Below are 27,752 nucleotides of genomic sequence, written 5' to 3'. Positions count from 1 at the left end.
ACTCAAATAACCTTACAATTTGCAGCCCATCGACAAATACTTGAGGTGGTACAGTGATTGCCCTCCAGGAGCTCAAATGTCTGACCCTTAATGCTCCTGGCAAAGGGCAACTTCAGTTTGACATTTGCTCGACCTCCGGGATCGTCAGTCTTCTTTAACAAACGAAAATCCCTTTGGAAACTTCTTTTATCTCAACTCGCTACCCAAGGTTTATGTTAACAATCATCCTTCAAACACACGGCCCACTGATAACACATCTGAAGGGTTCCACGACAAAGATTTTACTAGACAATGGTAAATAACCTTATCTTAACAGCAGCTAGCCTCTCAAGGCCCTGGAAACCTTGCTTCCAAATTCCTTAAAGACTTAGCGCTATCCTTGACCCCCTCCCAACTTAAAAGTATATAATCACTCACTCCTCACAATCCTGGGGCAGCTCTTTCTGCCCATGGCTCCTGTCCCTGTGCTTTCATAAGACCACCTTTTTTGGCACCGAAAACGTCGCAGGAATCTTTCTTGACCATTCACTCCCGGACCCCAACATTTCACATCAATACTTCACTTTATAAAAAGTAACAAACACCCCCCACCCCCCACCCCCATCCTTACTTTAACAAATCCTGAATTTGCTCCAGGTTATTTTTTTAATTAAAATATTAGATACCATTAAAAAAAAAAAAAAAATCCTGGGGCGCCTGGGTGGCGCAGTCGGTTAAGCGTCCGACTTCAGCCAGGTCACGATCTCGCGGTCCGGGAGTTCGAGCCCCGCATCGGGCTCTGGGCTGATGGCTCGGAGCCTGGAGCCTGTTTCCGATTCTGTGTCTCCCTCTCTCTCTGCCTCTCCCCCGTTCATGCTCTGTCTCTCTCTGTCCCAAAAATAAATAAACGTTGAAAAAAATTAAAAAAAAAAAAAAATCCTTTGTTTCCCTCCCTCTCTCCCCTCAGAGAAACCACTAACCTGAAATTATTGTGTGTCTTTCTGTGTTTTTATACGTAGCCGTATCGTAGTGTATGTTTCTAAAACTAAAATAATGGGATTGCACTTCATACACATTCTACAATTTCCTCTTCTTCAACATCAAGTTTTTGAGAATTAGTCATGTTGATATATACAGCGCTGGTCCATTCATCGTAAATTCTGCGTAAAATCACACCATACGAACCATTGTACCATGGTACCATTGTAGTGGTACAATGTTTCCATTCTCCCACCTGGTGTGGTTTCACCTTTCTGCAATCACAAAGCTGTAATGAACGGGTATGTACGTGTCCCAGGTCCAAGGTCCGCAGGAAAAAGAGGGATTCAGGAGTTGCTGTCTATTTGGCTGGCATTTCCCTGGTTAGTGGTGAGGGGAACCCTTTCCCCAGGTTTATTTACTGACCATTCAATTTTCCTCTTCTGAGAATTGCCTGTTTGCTCCTTTGCTCATTTTTCTATTAGGCTTTTTCCTTACCGAGTTGCAGCTCTTCCTGTGTTCCAGATACGAATTACTTGCCTCTTAAATGTATGGTGAACCACCTCTCCTAGGCTGTGGACTCGTTTTCCATTTTGTTTATGGTGTTTTATTGTTGTGGTTTGAGGTTTTTTGTTTGCATGAAAAACAAACTTGGGTGCTTGGGTGGCTCAGTCGGTTAAGCATCTGACTTCGGCTCAGGTCATGATCTCACGGTTTGCGTGTTTGAGCCCTGTGGCGGGCTCTGTGCTGACAGCTCAGAGCCCGGAGCCTGCTTCGGATTCTGTGTCTCCCTCTCCCTCTGCCCCTCCCCTGCTTGCGCTCTGTCTCTCCAAACGAAATAAACGTTAAAAGATTTTTTTAAAAAAAGAAAGAAAAACAAACTTACTTTGCTGTGGTCAAGTTTATTGATCTTTTTCCCTTTCACTCTGCGCCTCCTGGAGTTTTAAGAAATTATTCCCTACTCTTGACATCACGTGGCCTCTTCAAGTTTTGTTTTGCTTATTTACATCTTCAATCCATCTGGAATTAATTTACAGGGCAAAGTAGGAATCTATATTTTTCCAGATGGATAACCAGTGTCCCAGCATCTTTTGTTAAATTATCTACCTCTTCCTCACAGACTTACAACATTAACTCTGTCATTCGCCACACTTCTCTACATGTGCAAGCTAATTTCTGCTTCTGTTACCTTCCGTTGGCCTAACTGGGAATTCCTGCACCAATATGACATGGTTTCAGTTACTATATCTTAAATTATGCAAGCCTTCACGTTGAGTAGGTCAAGTTCCCCCTGCTTGTTCAAAACTGTCTCGACCACCTTTGGCCCTTTACTCTTTCCAACAAATTTAGGAAGAGAATTTTCCAGTTCCTTGAAAACTCCACTGGAATTGTGACTGGAACACACCGAATTTATAGATGATTGGGAAGAGCAGGCATCTTTGTGGGATCTGTGTCTTACCAACCTGAACACGAGTCTCTATCAAATTCTTCCTCCTGTGTCCTTCAATGATCATTAAAAAACTTAAGCTGAATGGCTAATAAAAACTCTTCAACAGACCCTGTCTACTGTTCTTAGGTAAGAGAGCAAAGTCAGAGACTGCTGACATCTGGGAATGCCAAGAACCGGGAAAAGGATACAGGTCTGAACCACTCCGAACTTGAGCTGGCTGAAGAGGCGCACGAAAAAGTCCACAAAGAGACCCACCTGTGAAGAGCAAGCAAACCGTCACACAGCTTTTCCCCACCGGGGCGCAGGTACTTTGCTCAAATGCTGGGATGACCCCCTGGCCTTTCCTGGTTGGCGCTTGCACCCGCGTTACCAACAGGCAATGCGGAAACAGTTTCCTGTTAGGGACTCTGACTCTCCAGGAGATTCCCTGCCAGCCTGGCCCCACCGCCTCTCCAAAGAACAAAGGATGGGGGCATAGCTCTGCCGAGAGAAGGAGAGTAAAACAAAGAGGGAAAAGAATGCCGGAAAAGACGTGAAACCGAGGAAGGCCATCCTGTGACTACAGTAATATCCAGAATCGTGGACTGCTCAGCATGTTCCAAAGGCAGTCTCAGATGAAGAATTCCAATAATATCTTCAGTGATGCTTAGCTAAGTATATAGCTTAGGATGTAACTTTGAAAAACAACATTTACTCAGGTGTATATGGAAAAGCTCCACCAACCAGTCCATGTTAAGCCCCAAGTCTCGGCTCGGCTCGGGGCTTAAAGGAGAACTTCAGGAAAGGTTTATGATTTGGTGGATTCAGGATCAAAGGCTTCATGCCTTTGACTCTGGCCTTCCCTCAAGCCAATGCCTGGAGGCTTTCAAGTACTGCAGCAGATACCGTGACAGATCTAAGGATAAGAGAGCCAAGCAGTAACAAGAGCTGGTTGCTAGGCTATACAGGCAAGTCTGCCTTCCAATAACACGAAGGTACGCGGTATGGTTGCTGGTACCGATAAATGGCAGCTCAAAGGAGTTTGATATGAAAGTAGCAGAAAGACTAAACACGTAGATGCTTATTGCCGGGAAATTTGCAACCAGAAACATACACAACAAAGTAGACACTCTAAAATTTCAGTAAAACAATTTGGTCAACCCAAGATCCCCCCACATCGGCATCCATCACTAAAGAGGCCTTCTGAGTGCCGTCTGTCTTAACTAGTAAGATGGTCCTTGGCCTCTGAATCTACTACAGTATAAATTTGACAAGCGCCAGAAAAATAAAAATTGGTCATAGCCTTTGTGGCTACGTTACATTAAACACACGTTTGCATTTTATGGGTATATCGTACAGAGTCAAGGTGAGACTTGTAGTCATTCCAGAGACATAAACAGGCTGCTGCTTAGGAATACTTATAACCCCAGTCCTGGACTGAACGTTTGCATCCCCCCTCCCCCCCCAAATTCATCTGGTGAAATTCTAACCCCCATTGTGACGACCTTAGGAGATGGGGCCTTTTGGGTGGTTTAAGTAAGTCCTGAGCATGGAGCCCTCGTGAATAAGGTTAGTAGCCTTATAAAAGACCCCACAGAGCTCTTGCCCCCTTCTGCTCTGTGAGGACACAGCCAGGAGCCAGGAAGCCCAGGACACAGATCTGTTGGTACCACTGATCTTGAACTTCCTGGCTTCCAGGACCGTGAGATATAAACACCTGTCGTTTAAGTCCCTGCAAGTCGGTGTTTTTATTATAGCAGCCCTGATGGAGGAAGACTGCCTATTCTAACACTGTACTGATGGCAAATCATATCTGACATCTCATTTTGACTGTCTGCTGACTTTTCCAGTTTCTCTTCCCCAGCTTTAAGTGTGGTTAGGTCAGCAGTTAGGATTCCAGGCCTTGTGCTACTACTCAAGTTTGGCAGTGTTTCATAATCTTTTCTGGTCTGTGATTCACGTACGAGCAAGCCGACCCCAGGCCCCTGTGCATTCAGGCGTGTTCCTCCACCCACAGCCACCAGCTCTACCTTCTAGATAAAACAAGCCACGTGCAGGGAAGCAGCCCAGGACAATAAATTCACTGAGGTCTACGGTGTCCTGCTTATGGGCACGCCATACTAAAGGAAAGGGTATGACGGTCGGTTTTGTTCCACTACTTTGCTTTTTCCCTACAGAGTGACCTCAGATTCCACTCAGTACTCTCCCCACTATGTCTACCTGACGGGACAATGCCATGTTACGACAGCTTGGTCCTAACCAAGCCTTTGAGTGCTTTAAAGAGTACCAGTGATGTCTGGTTCACTTTCATAAAGAGAAAAACAAGACATGAAAACGGTGTCAGGATCATTATTTGGGGGCGGGGGAGAAAAACAGAAAAGGTGGTCTCTGTTATCATGACAAATGACTTGCCCCCTGACCTCTGCCACCCCTCTGGCCCGCCACGTCCCCATGCCCCCGCCTGCTCACCAGCCCAGTGCAGACTCCAATGGCAAACACCATCATCCACTTCACCGCCTCATACCTGCGACCTTTCTGTTCACACAGAGAAAGACAAGCTCAGTTCATTATACGGCTTTGTTGGCAGCAAGGAAGGAACACATCTTGGCCAATCAGGGTCAGGCTAGATTCCACAGGGACAGCAAGCACGGTAATGGCGTCTGCTATAGCAGGTGCTTTACAAGGCCAGAAGGATATACTGTAAGAGGCTGGGCCAGGTACACTGGCTGTGGGTACTGTGGTTGACAGGGTGAAGGTTTCAGGAGTAAATGCAGATATCTCACGAAAGGGGCTAAAAGCCACGGGAGTAAGGCTATTCACAGGGGCATTTAGATGGGAAAAAGAAGCTACTGTGAGATCTCTCCAGTCCCAAGAAATCAATAAGGGATTCACCTTATTGTCCATGGTCTCCAAAACTTCCAGGTAAGGGTCATTGATACAGCGATCATAATCCAAACTCTGAAAGACAAACGGGAGTAAAAAAAAAGTCACAAGACAGGAACAATTACCGAAACCTGGAAAATAAAGCTCTAGGTTCCTGCTACTCCAAATGTGGACGGGTAGGACAGTGGGCCTATAGCACCGGGGCGGGGGGGGGGGGGGGTTGGGGGGAGCGGGGGGCGAGCTGGTTAGAAGTGCAGCATCTCAGACCTTTGATCTGTCACATCAGAATTGGTGCTGGACGTGCACGAACGTTCCAGCAGCACGGCTACAGACTCCTGCTGCGGGAAAAGCGTTCGATTACCTACCTTTAAACATCCTGCTTCTGTGAAACACGAAAAGACCTCTGGCTATCAGTGTTACCCAACTTATCCCACTACATCAACTAACCAGAACCAAATTCATTTAGAGAATCAGTTAATTACAAGTCTATTCAGTAGTCAGCTTCCATGAGAAAGAGGTTAGTCACGAGACGAACCAACGTGGAAGGTATTTTAAAAAGCAACTTTCAGTTTATGCTGGGAAGAGGCACAGATTCAGCACAGCTCCTAAAACTGCATCGACAGCAGTGTTCCTTAAACTGAGCTATTCTGCAACCAATCTGTGTGTGTGCCAGAGACATCTTGAGAAACAACTCAAAGGAACTAATTTTATTTCTTCTATGTTTTGTAAGAGAAGCAGCAGTCTGGCAACAAAGGAAATGATGTGTTGTGTGTTCTCTCCTTCCTAAACCTGTTGCTACCTACACATGGGCTGGCGAACAAGCTGGACGCTGGCCCGGTAGCCCCACTCCCACGACAAGAGTCAGCAGTCAGCCAAACACAGGTGTGACACGTGACAATTTATTCCATCCAAATGTATCCCCAAAGTCCAAATCCCTTTTTTTTTTCCTTTTTTTTTTTAAACAATTTTTTTTTAACGTTTATTTATTTTCGAGACAGAGAGAGACAGAGGATGAACGGGGAAGGGTCAGAGAGAGGGAGACACAGAATCCGAAACAGGCTCCAGGCTCTGAGCTGTCAGCACAGAGCCCGACGCGGGGCTCGAACTCACGGACCGCGAGATCGTGACCTGAGCCGAAGTCGGCCACCCAACCGACTGAGCCACCCAGGCGCCCCCCAAATCCCTTTTTTAAAAGGGTCCTGGGGCATCGACAGGCAACTTAGTAAATCGATGATCAAACATCCAAATATGGAAGACTACATAACCATAATTATGATAGGTCTTCACAGACGGATGTGGAAAACGTATAGAAATTATTAAGTAAAAGAAAATGCAAAGTACACAAACAGAGCCAGATGCAGAATGAAATATATAATATGATCCTGTTTTGATGACACAAAATTAAGGTTATTTGAATGTCAGCAGATAATGCCAGACATCTGGGAAAACTTTAAAAAAATTTTTTTTAAAGCTTATTTATTTTTTGAGAGAGAGAGAGAGAGAGAGAGAGAGAGAGGCAGAAAGGGGTAGAGAGAGAGGGAGAGAGACAGACTCCCAAGCAAACTCCACACTGTCAGCACAGAGCCTGATGTGGGGCTTGAATGCATGAACTGTGAGATCATGACCTAAGCTGAAATCAAGCTGGCTGCTTAACCGACTGAGCCACCCAAGCACCCCTGGGAAAACTGTTAACCATGCATATCTCTGAGGTGGCTGTTCACATCTGGGTGTTGTTTGAAATTCTCACATGTACTTTTTATATTTAAAAAAGACGTTTTTTTTTCTGATTACGAAACAAAATTCCGCAGTCGGTAAAAAATACTTCTGCCAGGAAATGGACTCATCTGTGAATGATGAGGATATGTATGTATTTAGTGATTACATATATATAACATACTATACGTGTAATACGGTTGACCCTGTAACACTGATTTGCACTGAGCAAGTACACTTGTACACGGATTGTTTTAAAAAAATACAGTACAGTACTGTAAATGTATTTTCTCTTTTTTCTTAACGTTTTCTTTTCTCTTACTCTATTCTAAGAATACAGCATATGATACACGTTACATACAAATTATGTGTTAACTGACTTTATGTTATCAGTAAGGCCAACAGTAGGCTATTAGTAGAAAGTTTTGGAGAGTCAAAAAGTTATATGTAGATTTTTTTACTGTGCAAGGGGTGGGATATAGAGTATGTGCGCGTAATACATACATATTTATATGTGTTTTATATACATACATATAAATATATATGTACATTAAAAAAAAAAAAAACGTTAAGGTGATATCACATTCCAGGAACAAACAGGGAAAAAATGTTGAAAAATACGAACATCCTTCATACCAAACATATAGAGAAATTGCCAGCCAATTATGTGCTTGATGGTTTGTTTAATAATGCTACGGCTTCATAAACATTTAAGAGGTTTTTAAGATGTCCAGAACAGGTAAATCTCTAGAGACAGAAAGTAGACTAGTGGTTGTTTAGGGTTAGGGTCAAGGTCAAGGGGAGTGAGCAGTGACCAATAATGGATACAGGGTTCCCTGTTGGGGTGACGAAAATGTTCTAAAAGTGATCTGGTGATGGTGGCACAATTCGGTGAATATACTACAAAAACCACTCCATCATATACTTTAGATGGATAAACTGTATAGACTGTTTAAAACTGTATAAAACTGTTAAAAGGGACATTTTGAAAACAATTCTAACACCAGGACATCGATCTTTTCTTTTTTTAAAATTGAGTTTGACACTTTGTTAAGTATGTACCAATGAACTAGATAATTTATTCATTAAAACGAGATATCGTTTACTTCTCTTTTGTGACAACGAACTTCCTTTGATTTCTGCTGTATTCTGCTCTTGGGTCGGGGGTGGGGGGCTAACAACTTAAAATAAATGTTAATGTTTACATTTTTGAGAGAGAGAGAGAGAGAGATGGTACACGTGTGCACGTGAACAGGGGAGGGCATAGAGAGAGAGGGACAGAGGATCTGAAGTGGGCTCTGTGCTGACAGCAGAGAGCCCGATGTGGGGCTCGAACTCACGAACCATGAGATCATGGCCTGAGCTGAAGTCGGATGCTTAACTGACTAAGCCACCCAGGCGCCTCAACTTTTTTTTTTTTTAAATAAAATACGTATTAGGTGCCTGCTGCCCAAGGTTATGAGCAAAATGGTATACAGCCACGGTGGGGGGAGCGGGGGAAGAGGGCAAGTGGGGCTGAAAGGCAGCCCACGTTCCACCAACAAGAAGCACTTTCAATGGGTCTTGAGCTAGAGGAGCTGCTGTGGCCCAGAGGGAGAGGCCTTTTATTCTAAATCCTCTGCTCTGAGGGGTGCCTTTCCCTAATTCAGAACAGCAATAGAGGGTCTGTGACCAGCATGAAACATCACTGTCTGTTAACAGACTCATCCCACAGATGAACCATCCAGCACGAGACAGGATGTCAAAACAGCAATCCTAACATCTTGTAAGACCCCCAACTTACAAAGAAATTAGTCAAGTAGGTGTAATGAACTCTTAGTGAGGCATGAATGAGAAGGAACACATTTTAGAAAGATTTTCAAAAGAAGGGTTTTCTAGTTGATCCCTAATAAAATCTGAGCAGACTTTTCTGATTAAGCGTCCAGCTCAATTTGCTCTTATGCAAGGCAAATGTTCTCAAGAAGCTCATCCTTGAAGATAGTTAATTGAGAAATATTAATGACTCACACGAAAGAACATTAACCCATACCATTTACATAAATATGCATATCAGGTGAAAGTAAATGCATTACAAATGTAAGTGCAATTTAGCAAAAGGAGAGAAGGAGGCTTGGGAATAGCGGGATCAATGGAGCAGAGAAACCATGGTGAGTTCCAGGGGGTAGATGAAAGCTGCCAGAAAGTTCCAGTCATGGTCACACATTCAGGGTAACATCACTGGGCTCAGTGAGGGAATGTAAGGTGACAGCACATTATGAGGCTTCTTATACTAATTGTTGCAAACCTCTCAACAGTGTGCACGGACACAAATATTTTAGAAATATGGGAAAACACATCAGTAGATGTGTGCACAGTAGATACCCTGCTTTTTTATTTTGATTCAGGAAAAGCATTCCCGTCAGTGTAGCATATACCACGGTGTGCAACTGGCAAATGCCAGAGTCCTAAAATTATTCTGTCAACTGCAAGGGAAGAAAAAGATGAAGGAGAGACCTACAGATTAAAAAAAATTTAGAAGGAGGGCACCTGGTGGGCTTGTGACTCTTGACCTTGGGGTTGCAAGTTTGAGCCCCACACTGGGAGTAGAGATTACTTAAAAAAAAAAAAGTTTAAAAAAACCTTAAAAGATAATCAGACAAATGCAATGTGAGGACCTTATTTGGAACTGGGTTCAAAGAAACTATTAAAAAATTATATGACATTTATCAGACAACTGAGAAATTTGAACACTGGACATTTAACGTCAAGGCGTTATTGTTAAATTCTTAGGTATGAACATGGTATTCTGTTTTGCTAAAAAAAAAAAAATCCCTGGGGCGCCTGAGTGGCTCAATAGGTTAAATGTCCTACTTTGGCTCAGGTCATGTTCTCACAGTTTGTTAGTCTGAACCCCGTGTTGGGCTCTGTGCTGACAGCGTGGAGCCTGGAGCCTGCTTCAGGTTCTGTGTCTCCCTTTCTCTCTGCTCCTCCCCGCCCATACTCTGCACCTCTCTCCCTCTCTCTCAAAAATAAATAAACATTTAAAAAAAAAACAAAAACCTTATCCTCTACAGATGCATGTTGAATTATTTACGGGTGAAATAACGTGATGGGTAGAATTGTCTCCAAAATAACAAGGGAAGGGGAAGAGGATGGGAGCCAGATGAAACAAGGTTGGGCAGGAGTTGAATGCTGAAACTGTATGATGAGTACAAGGGATTTCAATATACTATCCTGTCCATTTTTCTCTATGTTTGAAATTCTCTATAATGAAAGGTTTTTTTAAATTCCATGTTATACTAATAAATCCTATTAGCTGTACTAAATTCTACAGCAAAAGATAAAATGTTGAAAAGAAAACTAGTCTGTTAGTGCCCTAAAATATTGAACTTTTAGTCTATGTGACATTTAAAAAAAATTTTTTTTCATGTTTATTTATTTTTGAGAGAGAGAGAGAGACAGAGCATGAGTGGGGGAGGGGCAGAGAGCGAGGGAGACACAGAATCTGAAGCAGACTCCAGGCTCTGAGCTGTCAGCACAGAGCCTGACTCAGGGCTCGAACTCACAAATTGTGAGATCACGACCTGAGCCGAAGCCGGACACTTAACCGACTGAGCCACCCAGGCGCCCCTATGTGACATTTTTAAAAAGCGTTATACATGCATGATTAATTACACTTCTTAGAATTGCTTAAGGAAGCGATTAAAAATGAACAGAAAGGATAGTCAAGACTATACAGTTCATCCTACGAAAAAATCAAATTAAATAAATTGTGGCATAATAAAAAATACTTGTCTATTTAAAAAGATACTGTAGGAAAGTACTTAGCAATACGAAAGTTGTTTTCAAGTTGGGGGAGAACATGTTAAAAGAGTACACGTAGTAAAAATCACACTTGTTACTTAAAAAAAGCAGGAATGGGAACGTGGAAAAGGGCATTCAGTCAGGTTAATGGTCATCTTTTAATGAACAGGGTTATGGGTTTTTCTCTAGCTTCTTTTTGTAAACAGTTTAAGAATTCTCCATCACAACCAAGGCTTGTTTTTGTTATTTCAAAAATCACAGACACATTATCGTAAACGGATTAAATGATAAAGAGGTGTATTTGTTTGGTTTTACTCCAGCAGCACTGGCCTTACTAAACACACACACACACACACACACACACACACACGCTAAAAATCCCATACTTGAAACAAGGACTATAATTAAGAGCACTTCAGAAAAAAGTTCCTTGGGCAGGAAACAATCACCTATCTGAAAACGAAGTTCTCTCGGAAGAGAAGCACACACTCCTGTCCCACACCTGTTATGAACACACACTATCAGTGGCTTTGACTCTGGGTCTCTAGCTATAAGAGGAAATAGTTTAACAGCAAACATATTCTATCCAGGTTAAGGTACCATAGACCTGTGAATGCATGGAGACATACCCAGACCCTGTTTTGGGGTCATGGTGAGAAAAGGGCTTGTTAAACAGCTCGTTTCTCGAGAGAGAGACAAATGACCTCTTCTTACCCATTCACTCCCTGGGAGAGACAAAGAGCATCTCTCACTGAAATCCTAATGTTTCGGTCGGAAGTGACCAGGTCACTCACTGCTTTTGTTACCCAAGACAGCATCTAAGAATCTCACCTCATAGTCTTTCCTTGGAAGGATCTCATCCTCCTCCTCCTGTGTTTCTCCAAGGATGGTCTAGAAAAACAGATCCACAAAAGCAAGACTCTTTTAATGGTTAAAAGTAAAAAGAGACAGAAGTATTTATGGAAATCTGTTGCTAATTTCCACATCGTCTCGAACTATTATCAAATGGGAACAAGACCTCAAAAAGAACAACCACTTTTGGGATAGGGGGTGTTGTGGGTGGCAATCTACGGTCATCCAGCTGAGCTCTTTGTTTCTACTGATGTGTTCTTCAAATAACGATTTCAGGACACCTCAAAGATGTCCCTTGCCAGCTAAAGGGGGGAAAAATCAGGTTCCATCTGACAATGTGGCGAATCTGAAAACAGAAGGGACCTGTCAACTCTGGGACACAGCAACTCAAGTCTTCCCAGGGTGCTTTGCAGAGGGAAGCTGGATTATCAATGACCCAGAAAAGGTGAGGGATACGGTGAGAAAGGGCTGGAGAAACTAAGCCAGCTGCATGATAAGCACAAAGTCCAGTGAAGGGGCTCATTCTGAAAACGCTGGTTTCATTCAAAACTCTTTTCACATGGAAATAAAAGAAAACACGGAGGGGATTAACTGGAGCGGGCCTGGATATTCCCTCAGATTCCAGGGAGGGGTTATGAGAAAAGACCCCAGACTTGGGTACGTGAAGCCCGGCAGATGCTTCGAGAGCTTAGGATGCAGTCCCCAGACCCCACCCGCTGCCACCTGAGGCCCCAGCGCGGCTCGGCCCCACCCCCCGGCAACGCCTCTCGCCATCCCTTGGCAACCGCCCCCTCCCCAGGCGGGCTCCGCCTGCTCCTTACCAGCTCCTCGGGGGTGCGGGTCTCACGCTCACCGCAGCAGCAGCACCACCTGCAGCAGCAGCACAGGGACCCCCTGCACCCCGCCATCTCCCTCCTTCACTGCCACTCCGGAACCCTCCACCGACCCCCTCCCACCCAGAATCCGCGCCTCACGTGACTGGCCCCGACAGTGTCACGTGGCCCTCTCGAGCTTGGGACCGAGACAGGGAGTGGCTGCAGACGGGTGGGGCGAGGGCCCGCGTCACATGACGGTGGAGGGACCACTTCCAAAGAGACCTCTGGGCGCGGCCATATTGGGGATGGAGCTTCCGGTCTCCCGCACGGATGTTTTCCGCCCTCTCGTCCCGCCTCCCTCTGCACTGCAACCTGACACCTGCGCCGCGCCCCGCCCCCCGCGCGCCCCGCCCGTCCTCCGGCGCTCACACAGTGGTCACGCAGCTGCGGCGGGTGCGAGGGCTCTGAGTCACCCGCCAAGGGAGGGTGAGTGGAAGCGAGGCGTGGGGTCGCCAGGGAGGGATATCCGGGAAGTGGGGACCACCCACCGAGGGGCGGGGAGCGAAGGAGGCCCGCCCGACCCGGCCCTCGAGGCGGTGGGCTCCTGCTCTTCGGCGCACGCCCCCCGGGGGACCTCTGTAACCTCCAAAGGCTGCGAACCTCAGTGACTTCCAACCCTGAAACGAAGACTCCCTTGCAGTCTCCGACCTGGACGGAGGGACCCCGGGGAAGAGGCGGCCCTGAGACGGGGGGTGGTGACCCAGACCCTGGGTCCGCGTCCCCGCCCCCACCATGACCCAGTGACCCGGTGACTCGATTCGCGGTTTTGGAAGCCACCCGGGTGCCGGTGGCGTTTTTCCGGCTTCCAGCCTTTTAAACCTGCCTCCCAGCTGAGCACCTGTGGGCCGCTGACACTGCCGTCTGTGGTGCCCACTGCGTCGGGCTGCGCACAGGTGTCCACCCCTGGCCCTTCTGGGAGCGATGGGTTTTGCATTCGCGCACTGCGCGGTGCTTGGCACAGATTAAGCGAGTGGCCAGTAAATGGTAGAGGGTTATTTTGAGAAGAGAGTGACGGCGCCTGACCTGTTGGCGCTGAGTGCTGGCTTTTATCATCGTGGGGATGCCATAGGCAGGATATTGGGCTCTCGTCTCAGGGCACTGGGGTGGGGGGGTGGGTAGGAGAGGAGACAAAACCGTGAAGCCACAATTACAGCCCTGTGTTGGGTGCTATGGGAGTCCAGCTTAAAATGGGTAAGTAGTGCTGGGAGGTAGAAGGTTGAAAGAAGGCACATGCCTGGCACGTTCTAGGAATGCTGCAAGTCTTTATTAAAGAAATGAAAGAGCGGGTAGTTCGTGGGTGGTTCTGCTTCCTGCCCCCTCTCCTGGTTTTGTTCCAGCAGACAGTTAATGAGCCACTCTCATGAGTTCAGGAGGAAGGCCAGCTAGGCTCATCTTGACATTCTTCCCTCCTTCACTCACGTTGGCCATTCCTGCCGAGAACCTCGAGTTATAGGATCAAAATGGGCATCCCTAGGGAGAAAAATCATCGGTATGAGTGTTTTTACTCTGGTCCTGACTCCTTGACTTTGGACGTGCAAACTTGTATTGTGTGCACTTGTGTGTGTTTCGGGGGAGAGGAGCAGTGGATTTCATCAATTTCTCAGGAGTCTAGAGCCCCCAAATAGTTAAGAACACTGGCTTGGCAGTGGATGATCCCTGAAAGGAATGAACTTGGCCTGGTTGTTCCTCTGATGACCCCAAGTCACCACACATTAGATTTTCACTACCAAAAGTGTGTGTTTGCACATTGCTGTGCAAGAGTAGCCTTCTGTTTTGTTTTTAAGAATTTGTCTTATTTTCCCCACCAAACCGGCCAATGACGCCGTGCCCTCTGTTGGCCTGCCTGTGGTTGCCAAGGCTCAGGGCTTCCTATGTGGTTGCTGTGCAGTCACTATAATTACTTTAACTGACTTCAGTGGTGTGTGTAAGGAGGACAGTCTGGAAGGCAGGCACAGACGGGACAGCTTTTGTTCTGAGTTGAACATAAATTCATGCCCTTACTGAATTTGGGTCTGTTTCCTTGTGGAACCCACTCAATGTCAAGTTCTAAGCCATGACGCATCTTTTTTTGGAGAAGCGTGAACTCAGGAGAAATCTGGCTGCCTTGTCATGCCCGCACCCTTCCATCCTGCAAGTACACAAACCGTTCCAAGTAACAGGAGGTATTCCAGGCAGGGCCAGGCTGAGCTCTGCCTTCTTGGGAGAGTGATCCAGTGACCCTGATCGTCTGTTGGTCTCATATCCAGCAACCCCTGCAGCCTCCAGTCAACATCCCCCTCCTTCCAGCTTCTGCTGCTAGAGCCCCAGCTCGCTTGCGCGCGCGCTCTCTCTCTCTCTCTCTCTCTCTCTCTCTCTCTCTCGCCTAGAAGCCCTGCCCCCGCCCCCTTGCGCAGGGCCCCAGCTCTAGCTCTGGGCTCTTCCCTTGTCACACCTCCCTCCGCCCAGACAAACACACTGGCTGGGGGAAGGTTCCTCCTGTTTCGTCCCCACCCACTCTGGGTCTGAGCTGGCGGAGATGGACCATCCAACACCCAAGGTCCTCCTAGCCAGGCCCCGCTGCCCCTCCCTACGAATGTGGGCTTTGGAGGCCAGCAGCGGGAGATTCTCAGTGCCACCCTCCATCAGGTAGCTGTCACCGAGGATCCACGGGCTGAAAGAGCATGTTTCTGTGCCGGGTGGGGGCTGGTTTATTTAGAGCCAGGCAGCTGTGGAGGGCAAAGCTTTGAGTGAAGCAGTATAGACAGTCATAGCTGTGGTGTGTGCAGCCCTTGGGTGGGGGCACCGTCACCCTTACCCTCACCAGCCTTCTTCCCGCGTGGAAATGCGGCATCTCTCACTTGACCCTGCCACTCCGGGTCCTGGCTGCCTGCCCTCTGACGCTCCTGCCCTCCACCCCGTGCAGCAGGAACCCGGCCATGGTGAACGAACCCAGAGGGGATGGTGTCCCCACGTCCCGCTCGGAGGGCAGCAGCAGTGGCAGCGAGAGCTCCAAAGATAGTTCGAGATGTTCCACGCCGGGGCTGGACCCCGAGCGCCACGACAGACTCAGGGAGAAGATGAGGCGGAGGATGGAATCTGGTGACAAGTGGTTCTCCCTAGAATTCTTCCCTCCTCGGACCGCTCAGGGAGCCGTCAATCTCATCTCGAGGTGCGCTGATGTCCTTAGGAAATAGGGGCCGAATGAGGGGGGTGGGGGAGGGAAACCGGCAGCCTGGGGCAGGGCCACACTTTGACCCGGCAGAAGAAGGCCGCCAGAGGGGGTGGAAAAGAGCGGGCGGGGGGTGGGGGGGGGGGAGATCATCTGAGTGGCAGCTTCTCGGCTGTCAATAAAAGTCCCTGCAAGCAACTTGGAATTTTTAGAGTCACACACTGCACGCAACGGGTTAAAAATGTTCATTCTCTCAGACCGCATTCTTTGGTGGAACTTGGGGCTGGTGCACAAATACAGTTTAGGAAGTCATAAAGCAGCGGCTTGGAGAACATTTTCCACAAGTTAGGAATTTGACTTAGGCCTCTTGAAATCTAGAAATGCGAAATGAGTTACGTTAGCACGTTATGAATTGCAGTTCCTTTTTAAAGACAGAAAGTGTCTGCTTTTTACCATTTGTATCTTCCATGTGTCGCTCTCACGGTTTTGAGGTTTAAAGGCACAAGGATGTTTAAATACCCTGTTACAGCTCGTGCACACGTGCATACCTGTGGCTCTTCGGGAACCGTGGCCTTGTTCCATAAGGCCGCTGGCCGCTGCACCGCAGCCGGAGGCAGCATGAAAGAAACCTGTGTCTGCCGACCCTCTTTTCTCCCCGTTCCTAGAGTGAGCCTCTGTTTGCCACTCTGAGAGTTCCCCAAACCTCTGACCATCGAAGTGTCTTAGCTCACCCGAGATAACGAGCGTACAAACACTTTGAAAAGGCTGATGTCCTGCTCTCACATGAAAGGGTTTCGCTGTTGCTCATCAGTTATCTCTACAGTCGTCATCATCATCATCGAAGCTCACACTGCCTGAGTGCTCGGTGTATACCAAGCACTTTTCTTTTTTTTTTTTTAATTTTTTTTTTCCAACGTTCATTTATTTTTGGGACAGAGAGAGACAGAGCATGAATGGGGGAGGGGCAGAGAGAGAGGGAGACACAGAATCGGAAACAGGCTCCAGGCTCTGAGCCATTAGCCCAGAGCCCGACGCGGGGCTCGAACTCACGGACCGCGAGATCGTGACCTGGCTGAAGTCGGACGCTTAACCGACTGCGCCACCCAGGCGCCCCACCAAGCACTTTTCTAAGAGCTGTGGAACTGTCTATGGTAGTACTTCCGTAGTGTTGTCACGAAGTAGGTACCGTTCTTCGCACGTTTTTGCAGTGAAGAAACTGGGGCTCAGACAGATCAAGTAATTTTCCCGAGATCACACAGCTAATAAGCAGCAAAGCCAGCAGGAGACGAATGGAGGTGGCCCGATTACCACCTGCGTGTGATGGTTCCCTGACCCCTGGGCCCCAAGGGAAGGTGGTGAAGGGTAGTGTGCTCTCAGGAGCCCCTCTTCAGAAAGCAATTCCATACAGGTTTGATCGGATGGGGGCAGGTGGCCCCCTCTTCATAGATGTGACCTGGCACCCAGCAGGGGATCCCGGCTCAGACAAGGAGACCTCCTCCATGGTGATCGCCAGCACCGCCGTGAACTACTGTGGCCTGGAGACCATCCTGCACATGACCTGCTGCTGTCAGAGCCGGGAACAGATCACAGGCTATCTGCACAAGGCCAAGCGGCTGGGCCTGAAGAACATCTTGGCGTTGAGGGGAGGTGTGGAGCCCGCACTCTGCTATCTGGGATCTCACTTCCTCGAAGGCCTCTTCTGTCCCTGGAGCGGTCCTTTACTTTTCTCCGGGTCCCACACTGGGCGCGCTCAGTCCCCTCCCTGCCAGTAGTGTCCACGGGCACTGTGGGTAGTGAGCACTGTGGGTACCACACACACGGAGCCACTTCTTGACCTCCTGACCCCGGCGTAGTTCAGGCAGGAATGCGGCCAGCGCCTGATAACCCTCTGCCCTGGCTGCACACAGCTTCATCGATCGCTGGCTGTACCCAGCCCTGGGCCCAATCAAAGAGCGTGGTTCTGGCATTAATCCCAGGGGTGAGACCGTCGCTGGTGCCTCTAGTACCTGTTGTCCCACCCACGTGTGAGAAGGAGGAGCCGGACGGGTGGGATTCTGTGGCCTCGTGCCCTCCACAAGAACTCACTTGAGTAGACATTCTCCCGGGAGGCAAGAGGTCCAAGAGGGCGGGAGAGTAAGCAGTAGGGTTGGGTGAGGGTGCCTGAACACAGCCAGATCTGGGTAGGGAAGGGCTCTCCGATGCCCCAGGCTAACTGAGGAGGCGCAGCTGCCCCCTGGTTAGCCCTGCCGGCGCACTGCCCGCAGAGTTGGTGCTCGGTAAGCGTTTGGCAGGATGGCCACGGTCTTCCTGGCCACCATTTGCCAAGGGCCACGCTGGGAGGAAGGAACACGCACCCTGGAGGAAATCAAGGCTCTACCTCTGAGGAGCTGACAACCCAGGTGGGGGGTGGGGAGAAGGAACAAAAAGGCTGTCTGGAGGGTGGGTGACACCCAGTGACTGTGACCTCTGCCACCCCTGCAGACCCCGTGGGTGACCAGTGGGAAGAGGAGGAAGGAGGCTTCAGCTATGCTGCAGACTTGGTGAGGCACATCCGAAGCGAGTTTGGAGACTACTTTGACGTCTGTGTGGCAGGTGAGTGGCTGGGCCTTCCCAGTGCATGGGGACAGGGGAGGGAAGGAATGACGCACCCAGAGGGCACAGAATGCCCACCAGCACTCAGTTCAGGACCCGATATCCCAGGGCGCCGTGGGCCGGAGCCTGTGCCAGGTGAGGGAGGCTCAGGGGTGCATCACACAATGCCCTTGCTCTCATTGTCTTGCCCCACCCTTTGAATTTTTACTCCTCTGCCTTTTTGCACTCTTACCTTGCTTCCTAGCCCTATTCTTCTTCTTTAAACAAAAAGAATATTTATTAAGATGGTGGGGGGGTGGGGCAAGGAATCTCAGAACCCCAGTCAGGAAATGGCATCTGACCTCACTAGGCCCCGGCTCAGAAAGCAGTCAGAAACCAAGGCCTCCCTCATTCTGTCTGGAGCCACAGAGTACCCCCCCCCACCGACCCCGACCCCCTCTCTGCCTCCCACCGCACATTTGCTCCATGCTTCCGATAGATCGGATAGGTCTGCTTTTACACACACTGACCAGCTGCCAGCTGCTAAGTGTACATGATCACATCCAGCCAATAGTCCAGACTGACCGACAGGTCTCAGTATCGGTTCTGAATTCTCAGGAGAGAGCATTGGATCAGCTCAGCGTCCGTTCTGTGGGCTACAGCCAAGAGGCAAGGCTCACTTGCTGGAGATGGCCTTCCCTCTTACCCCCGCTTACTGGGATGGGGCCTCAGCTTCTCAAGCCAGGGCTTGGGTATGGTGAAGCAGATGTGCCAGGGATATGAGAAGTCCAGGGATTGCTTTGACACATCATTTAGCGTGACAACTTTTCTGAAAAAATTTTTGGGAAAATCATATCATTTTTATATTAAAACAAACATAGCCACATTCTGGAAGTAGCATGTCAAAGTGACGTGATAAGCCACGTGGCTTCAAGGTAGCTAGTTGTTGCCTATGGCTGTGGGTTTAGTCCCAGGCCCCCATGTACGTATCCACTTTTCTTTTTTTTTTTTTTTTTTAAATATTTATTTATTTTTGAGACAGAGAGAGACAGAGCATGAACGGGGGAGGGGCAGAGAGAGAGGGAGACACAGAACCGGAAACAGGCTCCAGGCTCCGAGCCATCCTCCCAGAGCCTGACGCGGGGCTCGAACTCCCGGACCGCGAGATCGTGACCTGGCTGAAGTCGGTCGCTTAACCGACTGCGCCACCCAGGCGCCCCCGTATCCACTTTTCACAGTCAACAGGCGTGTTTAGGTGAGTGCAGGAGGCCCTGATGAGGAGTCAGGCACATGGCGGGCATTGCCACCTGTTCAAGTGTTAGCTGCCCACACTGGCCACCCTTGGGTCAGTTAATTGAGGAACATGCACATGTGCAGTAGGCATTACGTGCATGGAGACCGGCTGAGCCGTGAGCTTGCAGGTGCCGAGGGGTCTGGTGCTTCGCCTGTCATGAAGTGGGCGAGAAGGCTGATCCTAGGGTTGGAAAACAGCAGATTGGGGCTGTGACAGAAAATACAGTAAATGGAGCAAAATCTAAATGTAAGTATGTGCTGTGTTTGCTGATACTGATGATTTATAGCTCTAGTCTCAGCTGCGAAAATCTCCTTGATTTTGAAATTCCTGCTGGAAGAATAGCTTGTTATTGAAAGTGAAATTGTGGTGCTCAGTCCCTCCCATGTTTCACCCCTTGAAACAAGAGTTTTTATCTTCCCTTTTGACTTGCAGTTTCTTCAGAACAAAACTGCCTTTATCACAGCAAAGCAGGCTCGCTCTCCGCAGCCTGGCTCAGGATCCTGCCCAGGGCTGAGGCTGAGGAAGCCAGCACTCCCGATAGCTTCATTTTTTTTTTTTTTTTTAAGATTTAACATATATTTTTAAAATTTTTTTAATTTATTTTTGAGAGAGAGAGAGAGAGAGAGCATGAGCAGGGGAGGGGCAGAGAGGGAGAGAGAGAAAGAATCTCAAGCAGGCTCCGGACTGTCAGTGCAGAGACTGACACCAGGGTCCAGCTCAGAAGCCTTAAGATCACGACCCGAGCCGAAATCAAGAGTCGGACACTTAACCGACCAAGCCACCCAAGCACCCCTCACCAGGACATAATTCAACTTTGGTGATACCTGGGGCTCATCATCAAGAAGACAGAGGGGAAGCAAAAAAAAAAAAAAAAAAAAAAATTAATAAAAATATAAGAAGACCAGAGTCAAGAGTATGCATGCAGTTTCTAACCAGATTCTGCTTCCAGAAGCTGTGCACCCACGGGCAGGGCATTCTTCTGTGAGCAACTTTTCACTGGACAGTCCCCGATGATATTTGTATTCGTTTCCTCTGGCTTGATCCCTGTTAGAGATCTGGGAGTTCATTATACTGTTTTCATTACTTGGGAGTAGTAAGTTTTCAAACTTCTGTAATAAAAAGTTGAAAATGGGGGCACCTGGGTAGCTCTGTCTGTTGAGCATCCGACTCTTGGTTTTGGCTCAGGTCATGATCCCAGGGGTCGTGGGATTGAGCCCCGTGTCATGCTCTGTGCTGAGCATGCGTGAGGTTCTCTCTGTCTCTGTCTCCCTCTCTCTGTCTGTCTCTGTCTCTCTCTGTCTCCTCCTCTCCCTCTCCCTCTGCCCCCTCCGCTGTAGCTTCATCAAGGCCTACCGTCATCGTTTGCAGGCAGGGCTGCTCAGGGAAGCAATCAGTTTCCAGAGCTAGGGAGGAGCCTAGGTGACATGTAGTCCCACCTCCCGAATCCCATCCTCAGGCTCCCCGGCAGCCCCAGTGCTTCACCCTCCAGGAGCTTGTTACCTGTTGGGGCTGCTCGCTGGGACCGATCCTGGCTCTGTCATCAGAAGCAACAGACTATGACTGATAAGGAACTTGATGCAGGTGAATCCCTTCTCCCCGTATGACAGACCATTGGGCTTTTGGTGGTAGTTATGGAATTCCGTCCATTCTTTCCTTCAGGTGGAACATCTCCACTTTAGTCAAGGCTTCCCTCTGTGTGCATGGTTTCGAACTTTCAGTCTCTTAGATCCCTGAATAATTTTGATGTTCAATTAATCCACTGCCCAGACCCCAGATGCTGCCTGACCCGTGCTGAATGTGGTACTTCCTCTTTTCTGTGGCCACAAAGTGCAGGCCTGGTTTGCCTGGCTGGTTGCAAGGGACGTGAGGCAGGTCAGGGAGCCGTCCCCCACAATTCTTTGGCGGGTGGCCATAGGCTGCCTCTCACCGAGGGTCATGTCCAGAGTGAGAGGCACATCACTGCGAGCCCAGCCACCCACTGTTTCGGCCCGTTCGTGCTGCAGTATTGCAGGGGACGAGTCCAGAACCCCCGAGGCAGAGAACTCTGGGTTCCCAGCTTTCTGGTCTCCTCATCATTCACCTTGAGCAGGTGGGAGCCAGCCTCTCCCAACTGTCATCCCTATCGGCAGGTTACCCCAAAGGCCACCCCGACGCAGGGAGCTTTGAGGCCGACCTGAAGTACTTGAAGGAGAAGGTATCCGCAGGAGCCGACTTCATCATCACCCAGCTTTTCTTTGAGGCTGACACATTCTTCCACTTTGTTAAGGCTTGCAGCGAGATAGGCATTACCTGCCCCATCCTCCCCGGAATCTTTCCTATCCAGGTGAGGGTCCCAGGAGGGCTGTCCTAGCATAGGCCAGGGCCCTGGGGTGAAATTGAAATGCCAAGTTCCTGGTAACGTGCTTTGATGCTCATTGGATTTCCCTTCCGACAGATGCTCCAATCCTTGGAAAATGCCACCCCATTTTGATTACCTCGGCTCCCACCCTCCCAGACAGCAACAGGGGCTGTTGGAGGGGCCTGCTGACAAGTGTCACTAAAGGGGATTATCACTGCCATTATAAATCTTGGTTAAGTCAATGTTTCCCAAACTTGGCCGTCATCAGAATCATCTGAAAAGCTTTTTCAAAATGTAGGTTTCCAAATCCCATGCCTAGAGGTTCTGATTTAATAGATCTGAGGTAGGGCCTGGGGACTTTCACGTTACTTAAGTTTTACAGGCCGTGCTGATGATCAGTGTGGCTTGGGAACCACTGGCCTTGATGCCCACTATGTTATCAGTAAAGACAACTAGGGGCGGAAGGGCTGGCTCAGACCGAGGGCAGGAATGCCGTGGGCAGCCGGTATGCTCTGTGGAGTGGAAGAAGCTGGACAAGGCGAGGGCACGTGTACAGTCTGGTCTGACCTCCCGGAGTCCCTCTGTGCCACGCGACAGTTGGCCAGGAGGCCTGGCAGGGATGGGGAGGGCAGTAAGTATTTCGGGGAAGAGACGGGCTGGGAGATGGCACCCAGAGTCCCCTGTGTCTCGGGCAGGGCTACCACTCCCTTCGGCAGCTTGTGAAACTGTCCAAGCTGGAGGTACCGCAGCAGATCAAGGACGTGATCGAGCCAATCAAAGACAATGACGCTGCCATCCGCAACTATGGCATCGAGCAGGCTGTGAGCCTGTGCCAGGAGCTTCTGACCAGTGGCTTGGTGCCAGGCCTTCACTTCTACACCCTCAACCGCGAGATGGCCACCACAGAGGTGCTGAAGCGCCTGGGCATGTGGATTGAGGACCCCAGGTGAAGCCGGCGGCCCCGAATTCAGGCCTAGGAGCCACAGAGGAAGGTCGGGTGGGCGGAGAAGTCAGTAACCACAGAATGAGCATGCCCTAGTGGTGCTGGCCGCCACAGCCGTCCAGAGGGAGGTCTCCCCTGGCTAGCGGTACACTTAGGGTTCCGCCTCAGGGGGAAGTCCATGCACAGAGTGAGAGCAGAGGTCCTCCATCCGGCTCAGTGGTGCGCCCCTCTTTCCTGCGTCCTCTGGCCAGTTGCTCATTCGTTCTGTCTCCATTCTCCCCCAGGCGTCCCCTGCCCTGGGCCGTCAGTGCCCACCCCAAGCGCCGGGAGGAGGACGTGCGTCCCATCTTCTGGGCCTCCAGACCAAAGAGTTACATCTACCGCACCCAGGAGTGGGATGAGTTCCCCAACGGCCGCTGGTGAGCACCTGCTGGGGACCCCGTAGCAAGTGCGAGTGTGTCCTGTTTCTTGGGAGGGAGCTGAAGGGAGTTTGCCTGCTTCTCTGCATGCTTTTTGGGGAGCAGTCAGGGACAGGATCCGCAAGAATGCCCCCGGGTGGGTGGGGGCGCCTGTCCCTCCATCAGGAGCCCCGGGTCAGGAGTGTGCCTTGCCCTCCGGGTGCCTCCCTGGCCAGGGGCAATTCCTCCTCTCCAGCCTTCGGGGAGCTGAAGGACTACTACCTCTTCTACCTGACGAGCAAGTCCCCGAGGGAGGAGCTGCTGAAGATGTGGGGGGAGGAGCTGACCGGGGAAGAAAGCGTCTTTGAAGTCTTTGCCTGCTACCTCTCGGGAGAGCCCAACCAGAATGGCTATAAGGTGAGGGCCGCGGGGGCCCTGTTAGGTCCCCTGCCCTGTCTCCCTGTGGGCCAGGCCTCGGGGCTGGGACTCATGCCGCCCCCCGTTTACCTAAGCCTCACCTCTCTCTGGACACAGCACCTCAGCAAAGGGAAGGGTGAGCTGGGAAGTCCCCGCCTGGGGTGCCTGGTGACCGGCGGAGCCCGCAAGAGGGAGGAAGCCGGGCTGCCGGGCGTGATGCCGCCCCAGCCTGGCCCGCCCTCTCTCCCAGGTGACTTGCCTGCCCTGGAATGACGAGCCCTTGGCGGCCGAGACCAGCCTGATGAAGGAGGAGCTGCTTCGAGTGAACCGGCAAGGCATCCTCACCATCAACTCCCAGCCCAACATCAACGGGAAGCCATCCTCTGACCCCATTGTGGGCTGGGGCCCCAGTGGGGGCTATGTCTTCCAGAAGGTGTGGCAGGGACACATGGGGCTTCCCCACCCCGGCTGGCACCCAGGGGTTCCCCAGAGAGGAGGACAGAGAAGCCTTCCTCTCTGGGGTCTCTTTATTCTGAGAGGTAGAGCGGATAGGAGCTCATGCTCTATGTCGGGCAGACCTGGGCAGGTGGGTCGCGTGACCGCTCTGAGCCTCAACTGCCTCTTCTGCAGAATGGGGATAGATCCCGTCACGTTCTGGGGCGGAAACGTGACAACACATGGGAAATGCTTAGCACGTGGGAAGAACGCGGGAAGCGTTCACGAAATGGAACTGTTACTGGTCTCCTGAGTTGGCACCTTTCTCTAGAAAGGGGTGCTAGAGGTAAAATGACATTGTAAACTAAAGCCCGTGGGCTCTGGAATTTCAGAGACGTGGATTTGAGTACCAGGTCTGCTGCACCTTCCGTGCGGCCAAGTTGCTCAACGTCTCTGAACCTAGTTTCCCCATGTGAGAAATGGGGACAATAGTGCCCCCACTCAACCCCTGACAGGCAGCTGGGGTTCAAGAAGCCCTTGCCATCAGTGTTACCGTGAAGGGAGCGGGGAGGCTGGGATGAGTCAGGCCTCTCTCCCATGTCTCAGCTCGTCAGACTGGGCCTCCCGTCCGTTTTCGGAGATGGCTTCTCCGTGGAACCTTCCCTAGTGGCGGGAGGGGGGCAGGTGTCCCTCAGACCTGTCCAGACCGAAACACCTCACATACCTGCTCCTGTCCCCCTTGCCTGGATTCATGATGCGATCCGCACGGCCACGCTAGTCCCAGTGCCTCAAGTCCTGCCACACGTGTGGGAGGGGGCGCCTCCCTGGGACGGTCTGGAGGGCCAGCGCCCGGTGTCGCGGAGCACGTGGTGTGCTCAGCAGCACACGGAGCAGGGTCATGCGAGGCCCGGGGCTGATGTGGCGGTGCCCGCCCCTCTCCCGCAGGCCTACTTGGAGTTCTTTACTTCCCGTGAGACGGTGGGGGCGCTTCTGCAGGTGCTGAAGAAGTACGAGCTCCGGGTTAATTACCACATCGTGGATGTGAAGGTAGGCCGGCTTCCGGGGTGTCGACAGCGCTCAGCAGGCCCAGACACCCAGGGCTGAAGGCACCACGCTTACTCCTCCACTCAGCGAGCACCGAGCGCCGAGCCCTGGCCAGGCACGGAGGAAACGGATACACACGTACACAGAGCCAGGCCCCTGCCCTCGGCTCAGAGCGCCCCCAGCCTAGTGAGGGGGCCCAGTCAGTGGGTAATTACAAATGCAGCTGCACTTTTAACAATAAAGTTCAGTATGGGATGCTGGGACCCAGGGGAGGGACGTCTGACCTGGGAGGTCAGGGAAGGCTTAGAGGGGTCCCGTGTGGCTGGCTGGACTCTTTGAGGACAAGGGCAAGGACCTCACGGGGAAAGGGCAGAGGGTGTGCGAAGGCATTGTCTGCACAGCCCGTGGGGACACCGCGGAGTGGGTTCAGAGTCAGGCTAAATATCGACTGTCCGGCTTGGAAGCTGGGTTTTCCCCTAAACACAGGAAGGAGCCTTCCCCAGCAGCGGTCGCTTGGCTCCGTGTTTTGTCGTAGGCAAGTCAGGGCGGACGGTGGTGCGAATGGTAGGGCCAAGGAAGACTAGAGTCAGAGGCCCCTGTGGTAGTCCGGTGGCAAAGACAGGCTGGGCTGGGCAGCCACGAGGGGACGGATTGCAGTAAGCCGGCAGGAGCCACCGGATGTGGGGGATGGGACTTGGGGGGAGTGGAGCTTGGAGGCCGGGAGGAGGAAGGAAGCAGCCTGTGGCCTCTCACAGAGTGGCAGAGCTGGGAGGGGCAGGTGGAGGGGATGGAACAGAGTGCACTCCCCGTGGGTTGGGTGAGCTGGGTTCGCAGGCACTGGAAGGTCTGCAGGTGTCTGTGCCCAGGTCTGTTCTGACCCCCTCCCCCAACCCCACCCCCCATCCCCATCAGGGTGAAAACATCACCAATGCCCCCGAGCTGCAGCCCAATGCAGTCACTTGGGGCATCTTCCCTGGGCGAGAAATCATCCAGCCTACAGTGGTGGATCCTGTCAGCTTCATGTTCTGGAAGGTAAGGATGCTGGGAGCGGGCCTGCCCTGCCCACCTTGCAAACCTTAGGCTGGCAGTGGCAGCGGCAGCCCAGGGCTGGTGGACTCTGCCTTGAGGTGTTGATTTCTGGGCTGGGGGATGGGAGGCGACCCTGGCAGTGAGCCTCGTTTCTGTTCCGGGAAATGTCCTGTTGGGCAGCATGGAGGCCCTTGGGGCGCTGAACGTGGAGCCCTGACCTGCGGCTCTGTTAACCTTGCCCGTGTCTGTGTGTGTGTGTCTGTGCGTGTGCGTGTGTGTGTCTGCACGTGCCCGTGTGTGCAGGATGAAGCCTTTGCCCTGTGGATCGAGCAGTGGGGCAAGCTGTACGAGGAGGAGTCTCCGTCCCGCATGATCATCCAGTACATCCACGACAACTACTTCCTGGTCAACCTGGTAGACAATGAGTTTCCGCTGGACAACTGCCTGTGGCAAGTGGTAGAAGACACGTTTGAGCTTCTCAACAGACCCGGGCCAGAGCAGGAGACAGAGACCCTGTGATCCCGCGCCCTGATGTTCTTGGCCTGAGGCCACTCGTGTCCTGCCTTCCTCCTCCCCAGTCCTGGTTTTCCTGGGGACCCCTCTTCTCCTTCATCTCTCCCCGAGCCCTGGCCTCCACTCCTCACACGGTGATGGCAGCTAGACTTGGTGTGAGGCTTGCTGGCTCCGGCTGGACCTGAGTCCGCCCCACGTCGGAACGGGGCGTTTGTGGCTCAGCCTAGTGCTCTTTGGTGAGAAGCACCCCCCTCCTGCAGAGGACCGTGGGGGGGTGGGACAGCATCTTCCCCGAGAAGGAGAGAGGATGGTTGTTGCCGACTGAGGCCTCGAACCAGGGCAGCCCCTGGGAGCCGGCCTGGGGCTGCCAGTGACCTTGCACTTGGGACCCACGGGGATGGCAAAGCGAACCTGGGTAGCGGGCACGGGCAGTGCTGCAGAAGAGACATAGAGCGAGGGCGCTGCACCCTCATCTCTGAGGTGTTGGCCGCCGGGCACTTAAGTGCTCGTGGGCGGGAGGAGCAGACCACTGCCCTGCCCACCTGCCCGTCTGGCCGTGTCCCAGGCCTCCGGACAGGCCTTGGCCTGAAACGTGATAGCGTGGGCATTTCTTGCCAGCGTCTGCGGGCTTTCACCTTTCCACAAGGCTGCTTTTTGAAAGAGCCGTTTCTATGTTCTGGCGGCTCGAGAGGGAAAGTGTCTCTTAAAGGTTGAAGGCATCTATACCCTTCTACTTGGTGGAGCCCTCGGCCTTCCCTCCCCCCAACCCCCGCCATGGAGCGCTACCCTGCCTGTTACCGTCAAGGGCAAAGGTAAGGCTCCACTGAGCAGGATTTATTTCTTCCTGGCTTATTTTTTTAGATGGGACCTTTTCCTGCCAGCTGCTCTGTCCCCTCTGCTCCCTCCTCCCCCATCCCCCCCACCCCCACTCCCTCGCCATTCCCAAAGCTGTCTGCCTGGCCCTGCTCCCCTGGAGTCAGCCCTTAAGCCCCGCTGCTCAGGGACAGTGACCAGGGGATGCACAGAAGCTGGTCCCTGTCCCCGTCCCTGCCTGCTGGTCTTCGCTGGCTCAGCAAGGGTGGGGGTGGGTGTCCAAAGAGCAGCCTGATGGCAGAAGAGGCAGGCACAGT

The 27,752-nt window shown here is 51.1% G+C and overlaps 2 protein-coding genes and 1 long non-coding RNA gene across 11 annotated transcripts in view; 1 reads left to right on the top strand and 2 right to left on the bottom strand.

The window, feature by feature from the left end:
* The window catches only part of CLCN6 (chloride voltage-gated channel 6), a 32,808-nt gene extending 20,224 nt beyond the window's left edge, over positions 1 to 12,584 (bottom strand). Inside the window, exons 1-5 of one of the 2 annotated variants that reach the window (XR_006296484.1) lie at positions 12,439 to 12,580; positions 11,597 to 11,656; positions 5,279 to 5,344; positions 4,856 to 4,921; positions 2,596 to 2,662 (exon numbers count right to left, since the gene is read on the bottom strand). Coding sequence is in view for 1 of the 2 variants with exons in the window: in XM_043573757.1 (XP_043429692.1) it covers positions 2,596 to 2,662; positions 4,856 to 4,921; positions 5,279 to 5,344; positions 11,597 to 11,656; positions 12,439 to 12,525 (346 nt within the window). In the remaining variant the exon portion in view is untranslated. Of the gene's footprint in view, positions 1 to 2,595; positions 2,663 to 4,855; positions 4,922 to 5,278; positions 5,345 to 11,596; positions 11,657 to 12,438 lie in introns of both variants that reach the window. The other variant, XM_043573757.1, reaches the window with a different exon arrangement.
* Positions 12,585 to 12,651: 67 nt separating this feature from the next.
* On the top strand, positions 12,652 to 27,455 carry MTHFR (methylenetetrahydrofolate reductase). Of its 7 annotated transcripts, none has more exons than XM_043573760.1 (12): positions 12,654 to 12,918; positions 15,398 to 15,640; positions 17,049 to 17,287; positions 18,122 to 18,232; positions 21,635 to 21,828; positions 22,539 to 22,789; positions 23,071 to 23,205; positions 23,421 to 23,601; positions 23,852 to 24,034; positions 24,982 to 25,083; positions 25,993 to 26,112; positions 26,413 to 27,455. In XM_043573760.1, the coding sequence occupies exons 2-12, from the start codon at positions 15,408 to 15,410 to the stop codon at positions 26,626 to 26,628; spliced, it is 1,965 nt and encodes a 654-aa protein (XP_043429695.1). In that variant the 5' UTR covers positions 12,654 to 12,918; positions 15,398 to 15,407; the 3' UTR covers positions 26,629 to 27,455. The 7 variants fall into 7 exon arrangements, with proteins under 7 accessions (XP_043429699.1, XP_043429695.1, XP_043429694.1 ...); XM_043573759.1 differs by having other exon boundaries at positions 15,395 to 15,640; XM_043573761.1 differs by lacking the exon at positions 12,654 to 12,918 and adding an exon at positions 12,996 to 13,683 and having other exon boundaries at positions 15,395 to 15,640.
* On the bottom strand, positions 13,735 to 15,524 carry LOC122479933. 2 transcript variants are annotated; one of them, XR_006296485.1, is made up of 2 exons: positions 15,421 to 15,524; positions 13,735 to 13,962 (listed from the first exon to the last, which is right to left on the bottom strand). It is a non-coding gene; the product is annotated as an uncharacterized LOC122479933 (long non-coding RNA). The 2 variants fall into 2 exon arrangements; XR_006296486.1 differs by lacking the exon at positions 15,421 to 15,524 and adding an exon at positions 15,287 to 15,395.
* Positions 27,456 to 27,752: the final 297 nt, after the last annotated feature.

This window comes from Prionailurus bengalensis, chromosome C1 (assembly GCF_016509475.1).
Source record: "Prionailurus bengalensis isolate Pbe53 chromosome C1, Fcat_Pben_1.1_paternal_pri, whole genome shotgun sequence".
NCBI lineage: Eukaryota > Metazoa > Chordata > Mammalia > Carnivora > Felidae > Prionailurus > Prionailurus bengalensis.
Note: the sequence above shows the minus strand (reverse complement) of the source record. Positions and strands in the feature narration are given on the sequence as shown.

Coding starts and splice junctions, on each gene's coding strand:
- MTHFR (XM_043573765.1), top strand. CDS start 15,008: ATGGACCATCCAACACCCAAGGTCCTCCTAGCCAGGCCCCGCTGCCCC. Junction 23,602..23,851: donor CCAACCAGAATGGCTATAAG/GTGAGGGCCGCG, acceptor CCTCTCTCCCAG/GTGACTTGCCTGCCCTGGAA. Junction 26,113..26,412: donor TCAGCTTCATGTTCTGGAAG/GTAAGGATGCTG, acceptor CCGTGTGTGCAG/GATGAAGCCTTTGCCCTGTG.